At 42.1% G+C, this 13,195-nt stretch overlaps 1 protein-coding gene across 1 annotated transcript in view; it reads left to right on the top strand.

Annotated features, from left to right (window-relative positions):
- Positions 1 to 13,195, top strand: part of mmrn2a (multimerin 2a) — a 45,366-nt gene that overhangs the window by 23,937 nt on the left and 8,234 nt on the right. Inside the window, exons 5-7 of the mRNA XM_033613466.2 lie at positions 1,518 to 1,856; positions 11,823 to 12,271; positions 12,550 to 12,753. Of these exons, the coding sequence (XP_033469357.2) occupies positions 1,518 to 1,856; positions 11,823 to 12,271; positions 12,550 to 12,753 (992 nt within the window). The remainder of the gene's footprint in view (positions 1 to 1,517; positions 1,857 to 11,822; positions 12,272 to 12,549; positions 12,754 to 13,195) is intronic.

The following is a 13,195-nucleotide window of genomic DNA, read 5'->3' on the forward strand; positions in this document are numbered from 1 at the left end:
GCACAGCACTGCAAGACAAGTTGAGCCAGGTTAAACTTTTTGCCACCTGACACTGCACCTTCACTGCACTGACTAAGTGGTCTTATTTAGATAAATGAGGAAGCCCAAGGTGCTCTGAATCTGACCGAACAGTCTAATGGGCCTTTTAAATTGTCACTTTTAGCCACGTAAAGTAAAGCCATGCCAATTTGCGTTTTCATTATCAGTTAACTACTGCACTAGCTTCAGTGTCTTCACTCATTTCTTTGGGGAAAATGGTTTTTGGTCTTGGTTGAAGAGTTAAAAACAATGAAGGAAACAGATTTGATGACGCTGCAGGACTTCCTCCTCTTTCTGTTTCATCTTTAGCAATGCAGTTGCAACACTGGTGTGTTTCTGCCCTCTGCGTTGACTGCAGGTCACTGATATGGAGCTCCTTGTTCCTGCTGTCGCTCTGACTGAAAGTTCAACAATGAACTCAGAATTCCCCAAATACATCAGGCTGTTTCCCATCAGCCCCCTCTGTCTCACGCTCTACCTGTCTGTCTGACTTCCTGTTGATCTCTTTCTCTTTCAGTTCAGTTTAACAAAGCTTTAAGTGAATAATAAATGAGCCATTGTCAGTTTTATATGTCAGTATTATATTTATTATTTACTCAAATCAGCAGGATTCATCTTCTGGGAAGCATCAAGTTGTGGTTTTGAGGTTTTACTGGAGAAGTAAAAGTTTGGCGTAGTTGGTGAGATATCAAAAAAGTCCTAGAGTGCCACAAAAAAAAAAGAAAAGAAAAAAGGAAAATGTGTTGATATATAGAGAAATAAATAAAATAATAAACAAGTGAATAAAAAAGTGAAAATATAAAGAGGAATAAATAAAAGAATAAATTAGTAAATAATAAATGTGTAAATATAAAAAGGAATAAATAAAATAATTAAGTTAATTTAAAAAATGTGTAAATATGAAGAGGAATAAATTAAAGAATAAATTAGTAAATGAAAGATGTGTAAATATAAAGAGTAATAAATTAAAGAATAAATATTGTGTAAATGTAAAGACAAAAACCAATAATAAGCAGAAAATAATAGATTATTATTTATTTATTCAATCATTGATTTCTGTATGTATTTCTGTATTTATTTGTTTCTGTATTTATTTTTAAAAAATATATGTATTTATATGTTGTTGTTGTCTTTTTTTTTGATGTACTGGCCCAAAGCCAGTTCATTGACAGCTTGGCCCTTCACAGAATAGCAGAAGCAAAAGGAGAAATAATGAGGAAAAGCAAAAGTATAAAAATAAATGAATAAATAAAGATTAAAAATATACAGGAAAAATAAATATATACAGAAATAAACAGAAATAAATGATCAAAGAATTCAACATGCTTATAATTATTCATTTATATTTAATTTGTCTTTATATTTCCACATTTTATTTGTTTATTTATTTCCCAGTTTATTTTCTTATTCTTTGACAACTACTTTCAGCTCTGTCGCTTTTAAACACATCATTTTCTTTTTACCTATGCGTGCTACAGGTCTGCGACTACATCAGCAGCTCCAGCAGCAGCGTGGCGACCCGCACAGCGAGCAAAATGACCACCAACCACAGAATGACCACCAGGCGCAGAGTGACCACCAGGCACAGAAAGACCACCAGGCACAGAAAGACCACCAAGCACAGAAAGACCACCAGGCACTTTATGGCACAGGCTACCAGGACAACCAGCACAACACCACACACCCCACCCCGGAGCCAGGCCGTGGTCACAGCCCCCATTACACATCACACCACCCCCACCTGCAACACCCCCACCACCCTCAGCAGCAACACCCCCACCACCCCCACCACGGGCAGCCGAGACCCCACATTCCTGGTGAGTTTTGTTTAAATGTGATTCTGAAACTGAAACCTGAAGCCATCTTTAATGTTGTTAACTACACCTCTTCAAGTCAAAATGTCTGCCCTGAAAACTTACATACTTTTACTGAAGTAATATTTTCAAAGCAGGACTTTTACTTGTAACTGAGTATTTTTTACAGTATGAAATTAGTTCTTTTACTTAACTAAAGGAACTTAAAACTTCTTCCAGCGTTGGTTTTTAGTAGGTTGTCTTTTTCCTGGCGTCACTGGTCAGCCTTCTCCGGGAGGTCAGACAGACACACACTTCCTCTGCAGGAAATCCTCTCTTTCTTCTGTCTCCCATACATTGTGTGTGTGTGTGTGTGTGTGTGTGGATTACAAGATGACACCATATTAGCCTGCACCTCCTGTGTCACCAGACCAGCATGTGTATTACATCACACATACACACTTCCTCCGTCCTGTGTGGAGCTTGTGTGGGGCTCGGCGTCGCTCTCAGGTTCCCACAGTGCTCCGTTCACTCTGACCTTTGACCCCTGACTGGCCAACATTACATCATCCTTAAAGGAACATTCTGCAGCTCCGTCAGTCGCTCCACATACTTCGTCAGTTGTTTTAGATTTGTTTCCTTCCTTCCAGGCAGCTTTGACAGTAGAGAGCTGGACTGTTCTTAAAACCCTGCATTAAGATGATTGGAGGATGATCATGCTCCTAAATGTGTGCGTTTAATATAAATGTATATAAAATATGCTGAATCAGTTATTAGCAGCAGATTTTTTTGTCTGAAGAGTTCGAAGGGTGGTGTCTTTCAGTCTTTCTAAAATGAAAAGCATGCGAGCAGATCGATAAAAACAGATTAAACTCTCTGTTTAAATAGCTGTTAGTGAAAGAAAGAGGAAAAACCTCATTATAACAGCTTATTATAAACTTTTCAGTGGTTGTGTATACAGACATTAAGTGCATTTAAGATCATGTTCCTATTTTAAAATGAGTCAGCTGGACTTTTAAGCCAATTCACAAAGTTAGGATTAATTGTTGCAACTGATAAAATCTGATAAAGATGCTTTTACGTCTGTCTGAAATCCAGGGCTGCCCCCGACTAAAGATTTTCCTCAGCATACATTAAGGTGAACCAAATAACACGTGGTGCAGCAGATGCCTTTGTTCATCCAAATTAGTGCAGCAATACAAAACTCACACACTGAGTCCATTTTTTTTGGATGTGTTTTTTAAATCCATGACCAGAAAAGAATAGTTTTGCACAGGAACCTTGCACGCTGATTCATACGCGTTTTATTGTTCTATTCATTGTGAAAATCCGAAATACACGACAAACTGAAAAGACACATTTCCTCCTTTGCCTCCCTCCACTGGAGTTACCCATCTGTCTGTCACCACTCCTTCTGTCTTTCATTTTGCACTCCCAGTCTGTCACCACATTCTATGTGTGGTCCATATCCTCCTTCTCTTCATCATCATCCATCTGAATATCACTATCTGACCTGTTGAATGTAGCTGTCTGAGTTATGAAATGATTCTGTGCGCCCTGTTCCTCTGTCTCGTCATGGCTGTGTCTCGCCACCACATTTTCTTCATTGATTCTTGGTCAAGCTGCTCTAAAGGACGGAAAACGCAGAAAATTAAACCTGTTGTGAAAATCTGATTAGCACAACGTGAAGTCGTATTTATTTTTAGAAGTGCAACAATTTTTGAGTCAGTGTGCAAAGGCCTTTAGTCTGCTTGTTGTTTCCGTCTTATGCTCATTACACAAACAGTGGGCATGTGCAAATTATGGAGATTGTGCCTGCAAACCCCCGTCATCATTTCTCAAATGCTCTGCTTTACATGGATATGAAATAACCAGAGTTTTGAAAAATCTGCACCTTAGAAGGCATTTTTTTTTTTTAAAAAAAAGTGACCTAAAACTCCTTTCTGTGTAGAGCAGGGGCCAAAATGTAGAGGACATATCCATTTACAGAAAAAGTTGTTTACATGTAAACATGGCCTTTGGCACAAAGGTCACTGCGTTAGCGTTAGGAAAACATCATGTATTGTCAAAGAATAAAAAATACCGGCTTTTGTTGCCACAAACACGGCTGGGAATGTCCCAAAATCTCGTTAAAAACACACGCTTTTCTTGTTTGTTGGACTTGAACAGAGGTCTGCTGCTGTCAGCTGCCTGGCAGCCATTACGCCATCCACCATCCGCTCCTCATCCTGATGAAAACTCAGCTCATACATGTGTAATCTGAACTACGTCACTTAGGAATGTAGATATGATGCTTGTGAAAAAATCCATGGACTGCAGAAACATGCAATGCAAACATTTTATTCAGGCGACCAGGCTGCTTGTTTTTAGGAAAAAAACAGATATTGATTTTGTAAATATGGAGTATGCATAAAGACTGAGCTGGCTGTTTACATATGACACATTTTGATGAGATAACTGTAGGTATGTTGCTGTTCTTTTCACTTCAAAAGTCTTATTTAAATGAATATCGAAGTACTTTATAATGTGGTCATTATTTTATTTTGCTCTTTTGATTTTTTTGTGACTGGGCCAGATGTTTGTCATGACACAGAAAACAAAATTACAACTAACCCACAGAAATAAAGTTTCAACATTCAGTGAACAGACCAGGAGGTCTTCAGTCTCTTCTGTCTCTTCAGTCTCTTCAGTCCTCTCGTGCCGTCTCCTCCACTGTTTGTTGTCCTTGTTTCCCCACGTGTCTCATTAAAGTGTCATCTTAACTTTTTAATTGTGACATTTACAACAAAACGTCAGAGGAAGAAAACAGAGCCACAGTTGCGCAACAGACGTTGTTTTGTCCGGACAGGAAGTCGACTTGGCTCCAGCTCCGTAAATCACACTGACAGTCATTAGATAGAAACACTGCCAGCTGAGCCGGGCGCGTTTGGTTTCAGCCTCCAAACGCCCCCGCGGCCCCACCTGACTGCCCTCACCCCAGCAGCTGGAGGTGACCTGGAACTTCCTGTCGCAGCGTGGCCTCACTGTACCATGACCTTTGACCTCAGGACCCTGCAGCATGTGGGGAGAGTTTGCTTTGTCGTAATGAAAACAGGTTGAGATGATGAAAGCGTGTGTTTGAGGTGGTTGTGTCTGGACTGTGTCTCTAGAGGAGAGTGACAGCAGTGACCTGAGGCAAACGCACACTCGTGTTTGTGTTTCTATACCTGTGGGGACCCTCAATGCCGCAATACATTCCTGACCCCCCTCACCCTAAAGTGAACCTAAACCTGACGTGAGGTCTGAGCCTTCAAACAGCCCTTTGAAGAAGTGAACACTGGAGAAAATCCTCTTACTTAAAGGAAAAAGTCCTGATATAACTATTGTCTTTCTGTGACACGTCTGGGATTGTGTCACGTTAGTGAACCAAAGCTGGCAGGCTGAGACTGGCTGTGGTGAGAGCCCAGTCAGCACACAGAATGTTGGCATTGTAAATTTCTGCAAACCATGAACACGTAACATTTGCTTGTTTCATACGTATCATATGAAAGAGACGCCTGCCAAGCTACAGACCAGTGTTCAAGCACGACCAACAACAAAATGCAATTATTTGTTTTTCGACCTATATTCAGTTGAATACAGTACAAAGACAAGATATTTAGTGTTCCAAGTCATGAACTTTGTTTTTCATAAATATACGTCATTCTGAATTTCAGTCCTGCAACATGTTTCAAAACAGCTGGAACAGGGCCGTGTTTACCTCTGTGTGACATCACCTTTTCAATAAGCATTTGGGAACTGATTCTTTCTGATTCTTACTTGATATATAAGACTAAATATGCTCAGCAGTCCGGGGACTCCGTTGTCGCATTTTGTGCCTCATAATGCACCACACATTTTCAATGGGAGACAGGTCTGGACTGCAGGCAGACCAGTCTGGTACCTGTTTTCTTTTACTACGAAGCCACGCTGTTGTAACACGTGAAAAATGTGGCTTGGGATTGTGTTGATGGAATAAGCAGAGACGTTCCTCTCTGAATCTTATTATGATATCATGGATTGTAGAAATCCCCTAATTCTTTGTAGCTGTGTCTTGAGAAATGTTATTTTGAAACCATTGGACTGTTTGTCCACGCTGTTTTTAACCAAGTAACGCTGAGCCTTTCACACTCAGTAATGAAACTTTAATCTGTCACCAGCTCACCTGTTTACATGTAAAATGTTCCAAACAGGTGTTTTTCAAGCATGTAGCAACTTCCTCAGTCTTTTGATGGCTGTGTCCCAACTTTTTTTAGAATGTGTTGCAGCATCAAATTCAGAATCTTACTATATAACGATGAAAACTCTGTGTGTGGGTCTGTCTGTGTGTGTGTCTGTTCCATGTTTTTCTCCTCACTGACTTGGTCAATCCATGTGAAATTTGGCACAGTGTAGTGTTGTCACGATACCAAAATCTTTGTTTCAGTACCAATACCAATATGAATTTGGATACTTTTTGATACTCTTCAGTACTTTTTCCTAAGGAAAGTCCTTTTGGATACAAACCTTTAGAACAATAAATAGTAGGGGTGTAACGGTACCAAAAAAATCATGGTTCGGTAAGTACCTCGGTATGGACGTCACGGTTTGGTAACTCAAATGTTCCACCAAGTTTGTGTTGTCTTGTGTTGTCTCCCTTTGCGAGGCAGACTTTCTCTTGTCTTTTTTCATGTGCGCCAGCTGCGGATGTTGATACAGGTGTTGTCATACACACCACTTGTGCAATCTGTGCTCCAATAGGAACAAGAAAGGCATTTGTGTGCATAAATGAGTAAAATAAATTAACTAAATTAATGAATTGAATCAATTTCAAAGTACCGGTATTTTCTAAATGCAGTATAGTACCGTTTGGAATACTCTAGTACGGCGGTACTATTTTAGTACCGGTATACCGTGCAACACTAGCACAGTGGTAGAGGGTCATGGGAGGATGCGAATGAAGCAATATTACATCAATTGGCCAAAGGGGGGTACTATAGCAACCGATTGAATTTGCAAACTTTGAATGGGCATATCTCATGCCCCGTATGTCGTAGAGACATGAAACTTTGCACAGAGATGCCTCTCCTCATGAGGAACAAATTTGCCTCAAGAACCCATAACTTCCGGTTATATAGATTTTCCGCCATTTTGAATTTTTTGAAAAACACTTAAAATCGATCTCTTCCTAGGAAGTTTGAGCGATCTGCATGAAACTCGGTGAACATAATCTAGGGACCAATATCTAAAGTTTCCTCTTGGCAAAAGTTGGAAAACTTACTAAAACTGACCTTCTATAAGGCAATGAATATTGTGGAGGGCGTGGCTCATCACATAAAGGTGTATAACATCTCAAGGGTTTCACCCATCACCACGCAACTTTGTAGGCATATGACCACACATAATCTGAGGGGACCCCTCCATTATTGACCCCATCAAACAAAATGGGGGCGCTAGAGAGCTCATTTCTTATCTAGGCCTATCTAGGGTGGGGGGGCTGCAACAAGGGCTAGCCGCACCTTTCCCATGTGAACTACCAGTGCGCCCCACTTTTAAGTCAATACAACATATAAACACTTTACACTCCTGTAACACTGTACAGTTTTAGCCCACTAACTAATAAAGCAATCGTACTATCAAATTCACAAAAACTCTGTCTGAATACATTGCTCTTCTTAATGGGTTCAGTTGACTATTTAATCTGCAATTTCCTATGACCTGTATCCCAAACACACACCATGTGAAACTGTACATGGGCAACTGTGCACTCAATGGGTATGGACTAGTGAGTATATATTTCCTAAAATCAATACAGTTTATCAGTGTGAACATTAAATATCTTGTCTGTGTGTTGCCGTCAATTAAAAATAGGTTATAGTAGTTTTTTTGGAATTGGGGTTGTACAAAAAAATACAAAATGTTACTTTAGCTAAAGTATGTAAATATTATCAACAAAATTAACTTTAAGTGTTGCTGGAGCCACAATAACAGTCTTTGTATTAGTTTTGATTCATGTTTACGTTCATGTAAATAGATGCAGTTTCGTTGTTTGTACACAGGGTGGCGCATTAGAGCAGGAACACGCAGGTAATGTAGGTAAGGTGCAGGTGATGAGCAGCAGGTGTGTGACGGGGGAAGCAAACATTTTTTTAAGTTCAGTGTGGCAGCATGAAGAGTTTGTAGCGTGTGGAAACTTACCTGTGATGGACTCTGACACTGTGACGTGGACACTTAGCTGAGATGAAGTGTGGACAGACGATGTTTTACCTGTGTGAAGGTGAGCACGTGTTAAAATAAATGGCTCCCTGCACGTTTATTGTTGTTGCCATGTTCGTTAAATGTAATGTCTACAAGTAATAAAAGTAAAACTGTGCTATATTGCATAAAATCGAAATACTTACAAGTACAAATATGTCAAAATTGTACTTGTTTTAAAATTGCACGACTTGAGTAAATGTACTTAGTTACATTCCACCGCTGCCACCCAACAGGATATAAAGGGGTTACAATGAGAACAACCTTAAACATCTACAGCAGTAAAATGTAACACATTAGTGCAGCAGTAATGTTGGGTTGGGAACCTTAGGGTTGCTGGTTCAAGCCCCCATTCAGACCAAATATGGAACATAGACTGGTAGCTGGAGAGGTGCCACTTCACCTCCTGGTACATCTGAGGTGCCCTTGAGCAAGGCTCGGGGCACCTGTCGATGGGCAGCCACCTCGCTCTGACATCTCTCCATTTAATGCATGTATAGGTGCTGTTTGTGCAGGTGTGTGTATTTGGGGCCTGTGTGTGTGTGTTTGGCAATAAACTGAGAAAATTGAATGTCCCCTCAGAGATTCATAAAGTATGTCTTCTTCTCCTTCTCTTTGTCCTTGTCCTCCCTTCTTCTTCTTCTTCTACTACTACTACTTCTCCTACTTCTACTCCTTATTCCTCTTCTTCTCCTCCTCCTTCTTCTCCCCCTCCCTCCTTCTTCTTCTTCTCCTACTTCTACTCCTTATTCCTCTACTCCATCTCCTACTTCTTCTTCTTCTTCTACTCCTTCTCATTCTTCTACTCCTTCTTCTACTCCTACTTGTCCTAATTCTTCTTGTACTCCTACACCTCCTTCTTCTACTCCTTCTTCCTCTTCTTTTCCTTCTTCTACCCCTTCTTCCTCTTCTACTCCTCCTTCTACTCCTTCTTCCTCTCCTTCTCCCTCTTCTTCTCCTCCTTCTACTCATTCTTCTACTACTCCTACTCCCTCTCCTACTTCTTGCTCTACTCCTTCCCCTGCTACACCTCCTACTCCTCCTCCTTCTTGTTCTACTCCTTCTTCCTCTCCTTCTCCCTCTTCTTCTCCTACTCCCCCCTTCTTCTTCTTCTTCTACTACCTCTTCTTCTTCTACTACTTCTACTCCTTATTCTACTACTACTTCTTCTTCTACTCCTTCCTCTTTTACTCCTCCTACTCCTCGTTCTTCTTCTTCTTCTTCTTCTTCTACTAATCCTTCCTCTCCTTCACGCAAACTATCTGTTGCTGGGAAGAATACCTGGATACAATACCTCCACCAAGCAGCTGCCACTAAAGTTTGAAAAGATTTGATGCTTCACCTGTCAGTTCCTCAGTCAGCATGGTGTCTGAAACAGCTCCTCCATCTTCATTTCGAGTCTCTCTGGGTTAGTGGGACTGTAAATAGCAGGAAATGTAGGCACAGTTGGGTTTGTTTCAAACTCCAGAAATAACAACAACATGCAGGATCAGATGGATCCAGGGAGCCCTTAGGCGTCTCAGACCTCCGATGAATGAGGTCCAGCTGGGGGACCGGCAGCATCCTGTGGTCAGTGTGTGTTCTGGCTTCACTATGTCAGTCTCTACTGAACCAACAGAAACAAAATGTGAAAACTCATCTAATCTCTGAGCATCTCTCCTGCTGGAAACTCAGCTTGTGTCATTTCTGACTCTGAATCTCTGACAGCCCATCTGTGTTTCAGCAACATCAACATCAGTGTTTTGGGAGGCGTTTTAGTTTCCCTGCTGCAGTGTTTTCCAGGCGCAGGGCCGTGCTGTGTTTATATTCCAGTTTGGAAACTAAACTGGTTCCATTTTAGAGCGGAGTCAACAAACTACTGGTCCCCCAGAGGGCCATGAATCACCAGGGAGCATGTTGAGATTAGCTTTGTGTTTTTGTGGGTGTGGGTGGGTGTAAGAAAAGCTTTTTGGGATCATATTTTTATCTTATCTCGACTAAAAATGTGAAAATCTGGTCTATATTTTCCCAGTGAATGAATCCTGATATGGTCAACATCTGGTCTTTCACCTAGCGCCATCAACAGGTCAAACAATAACATAGCCTACTACCATGGTAACTGCAACTTTTTAGTGAGTAGTGTATAGTTCTTAGTGAGCGGATGGTGGTTTTCAGTGAGCGGCTGATGGTGTTGAGTGAGCGGCTTTAGTTTTTAGTGAGTGGCTGATGGTTTTCAGTGAGCGGATGATGGTTTTTAGTGAACGGCTGATGGTTTTCAGTGAGCGGCTGATGGTGTTTAGTGAGCGGCTGTAGTTTTTAGTGAGCGGCTGATGGTGTTTAGTGAGCGGCTGATGGATTTTAGTCAGTGGATGATGATTTTTAGTGAGCGGTTGAGGGTTTTCAGTGAGCTGATGATGGTTTTTAGTGAGCGGCTGTAGTTTTTAGTGAGCGGCTGATGGTTTTCAGTGAGCGGCTGGTGGTTTTAGGTGAGCGGCTGTAGTTTTCAGTGAACGGCTGATGGATTTTAGTCAATGGATGATGGTGTTTAGTGAGCGGCTGTAGTTTTTAGTGAGCGGCTGATGGTGTTTAGTGAGCGGCTGATGGATTTTAGTCAATGGATGATGGTGTTTAGTGAGTGGATGATGGTTAACAGTGACCAGCCAATGGTTTTCAGTGAGCGGCTGATGGTTTTCAGTGAGCGGCTGATGGTTGTTAGTGAGCGGCTGATGGTTTTTAGTGAGCGGCTGTAGTTTTTAGTGAGCGGATGATGGTTTTCAGTGAGCGGCTGATGGTGTTTAGTGAGCGGCTGATGGATTTTAGTCAATGGCTGATGGTGTTTAGTGAGCGGCTGTAGTTTTTAGTGAGCGGCTGATGGTGTTTAGTGAGCGGCTGATGGATTTTAGTCAATGGCTGATGGTGTTTAGTGAGCGGCTGTAGTTTTTAGTGAGCAGCTGATGGTGTTTAGTGAGCGGCTGTAGTTTTTAGTGAGCGGCTGATGGTGTTTAGTGAGCGGCTGATGGATTTTAGTCAATGGCTGATGGTGTTTAGTGAGTGGCTGTAGTTTTTAGTGAGCGGCTGATGGTGTTTAGTGAGCGGCTGTAGTTTTTAGTGAGCGGCTGATGGTGTTTAGTGAGCGGCTGTAGTTTTTAGTGAGCGGCTGATGGTGTTTAGTGAGCGGCTGATGGATTTTAGTGAGCAGCTGATGGTGTTTAGTGAGCGGCTGATGTTTTTTAGTGAGCAGCTGATGGATTTTAGTCAATGGATGATGGTGTTTAGTGAGCGGCTGATGGTTTTCAGTGAGCGGCTGATGGTTTTCAATGAGCGGCTGATGGTTTTTAGTGAGCAGCTGATGGTGTTTAGTGAGCGGCTGATGGTTTTCAGTGAGCAGCTGATGGTGTTTAGTGAGCGGCTGATGGATTTTAGTTAATGGATGATGGTGTTTAGTGAGCGGCTGATGGTTTTCAGTGAGCGGCTGATGGTTTTCAATGAGCAGCTGATGGTTTTTAGTGAGCAGCTGATGGTTTTTAGTGAGCAGCTGATGGTTTTCAGTGAGCAGATGATGGTTTTTAGTGAGTGGCTAATGGTTTTCAGTGAGCAGCTGATGGTTTTCAATGAGCGGCTGATGGTTTTTTAGTGAGCTGCAAATAATTTTTAATGAGGTGTGAATAGTTTTCGATGAGCAGTGGATTGTTTTTGTTGAGGAGCCTCAAATAAAAATCATTTTTATCTGTAACTGATTTTTTTTTTCTTTTTTTTCAGTTGTAGATGAGGTGGATGAGGCCGTCCTCCGATACCCAGATGCCCCAGCTCCCCTCCCCGTCCCCCACATGATGGCCCTGGTCATGTCCCAGCTGCAGCCCGTCCTGGAGGGCTTCAACCGCTCCCTGGAGCACCTGAGCCGGCAGGTGGGGGACCTAGCCCGTGATGTTGCCCAGCTGAGGAGCAGCCAGCTGGAGGCGGTACTGGAGGCGGGGCTGCAGGCGGGGCCCCCGGAGCCCCCAGAGCTTGATGAGGCCATGGAGGAGCGTCTGGATGCCAAACTGGATGAGGCATTTCAGCACATCGGGGATATCCGGAGCCAAATGGAGAGCCAGCGGACAGACATGGAGAGCAGGCTGCACTCCCTCCATACAATGCTGCACTACAACCTCACCAACTTTAAGACAGACATCGATATGAAGCTGAAACGCCACCAGAAGATGCTGCAGGTCAGTGGACAACAGGGACAGCTTTTTAATGAGGAATAAAACGGATTCTTTCCAGTATTTATTAATCTGTCATTTTGTTTATTAATCAATTCATCGGGTACTTTATACCATTTTATTAAAATGTTTCCCGAAATTAAGTCTGAAACTTTTGAAAGGAAAAAACAAACAAACTGGTATTTTAATGTTTTAATGTTCATGAAACTGTCAACAGCAGATTTTACTTGATGATAATTACTGAACACCAAAACAGCCATTTAACCCTTAGTCTCTGATCCCAGATCAGCCTGCAGGCCATGAATGCTTCACTAACTGAGCTGAAGCTGGACCAGGATCAGACCACTGAAGATCAGCCGGAGGATTATCCCCCTACTCCCTTCTCGCCTCCTGCCCGCCCGCCGCCACTGCCACAGCCCTCAGACACCTCGGCGCTCTGGGAAGCCGTTGAGCGGCTGGACAACATGGTGGTCAACAACACAGTGAAGGTGGGTCAAGCCAAAACACATTTAGATGGATAAAAAGTGACTAAAGACATGAGAGCAGTGTATTAGATTTAGGGGGGTTTGGTGGCGAGGATTGCAGATTGCAACCAGCTGAAACTTCTCCAGGTTAGAATTCCTTCAGTGTTCATTGCTCAGGAGGTTTTTACGGGGAGTCAGATTATCTGCAGAGGTCTCTTTTACTCCAAAACAAACAGACCTGTTGATTCATACCAGTAAAAACACTGAATAAAGCAGTTTTATGCTGTGTTTTTCTGACTCTGCTCATCACATCCATACGCCCACCCCTAACTAGGGGTATGGATCCTAAAATATCGATACTCTCAATACTACGTTTTCATTTTCAAGATCGATCCTAGCATCAAAAGAATCAGTTTTATTCTCTATGTTGTACCTATTTGTATTTCAAGAGTAATGCTGTCTGTGC

This window comes from Epinephelus lanceolatus, chromosome 17 (genome assembly GCF_041903045.1).
Source record: "Epinephelus lanceolatus isolate andai-2023 chromosome 17, ASM4190304v1, whole genome shotgun sequence".
In the NCBI taxonomy this organism is placed as follows: domain Eukaryota; kingdom Metazoa; phylum Chordata; class Actinopteri; order Perciformes; family Serranidae; genus Epinephelus; species Epinephelus lanceolatus.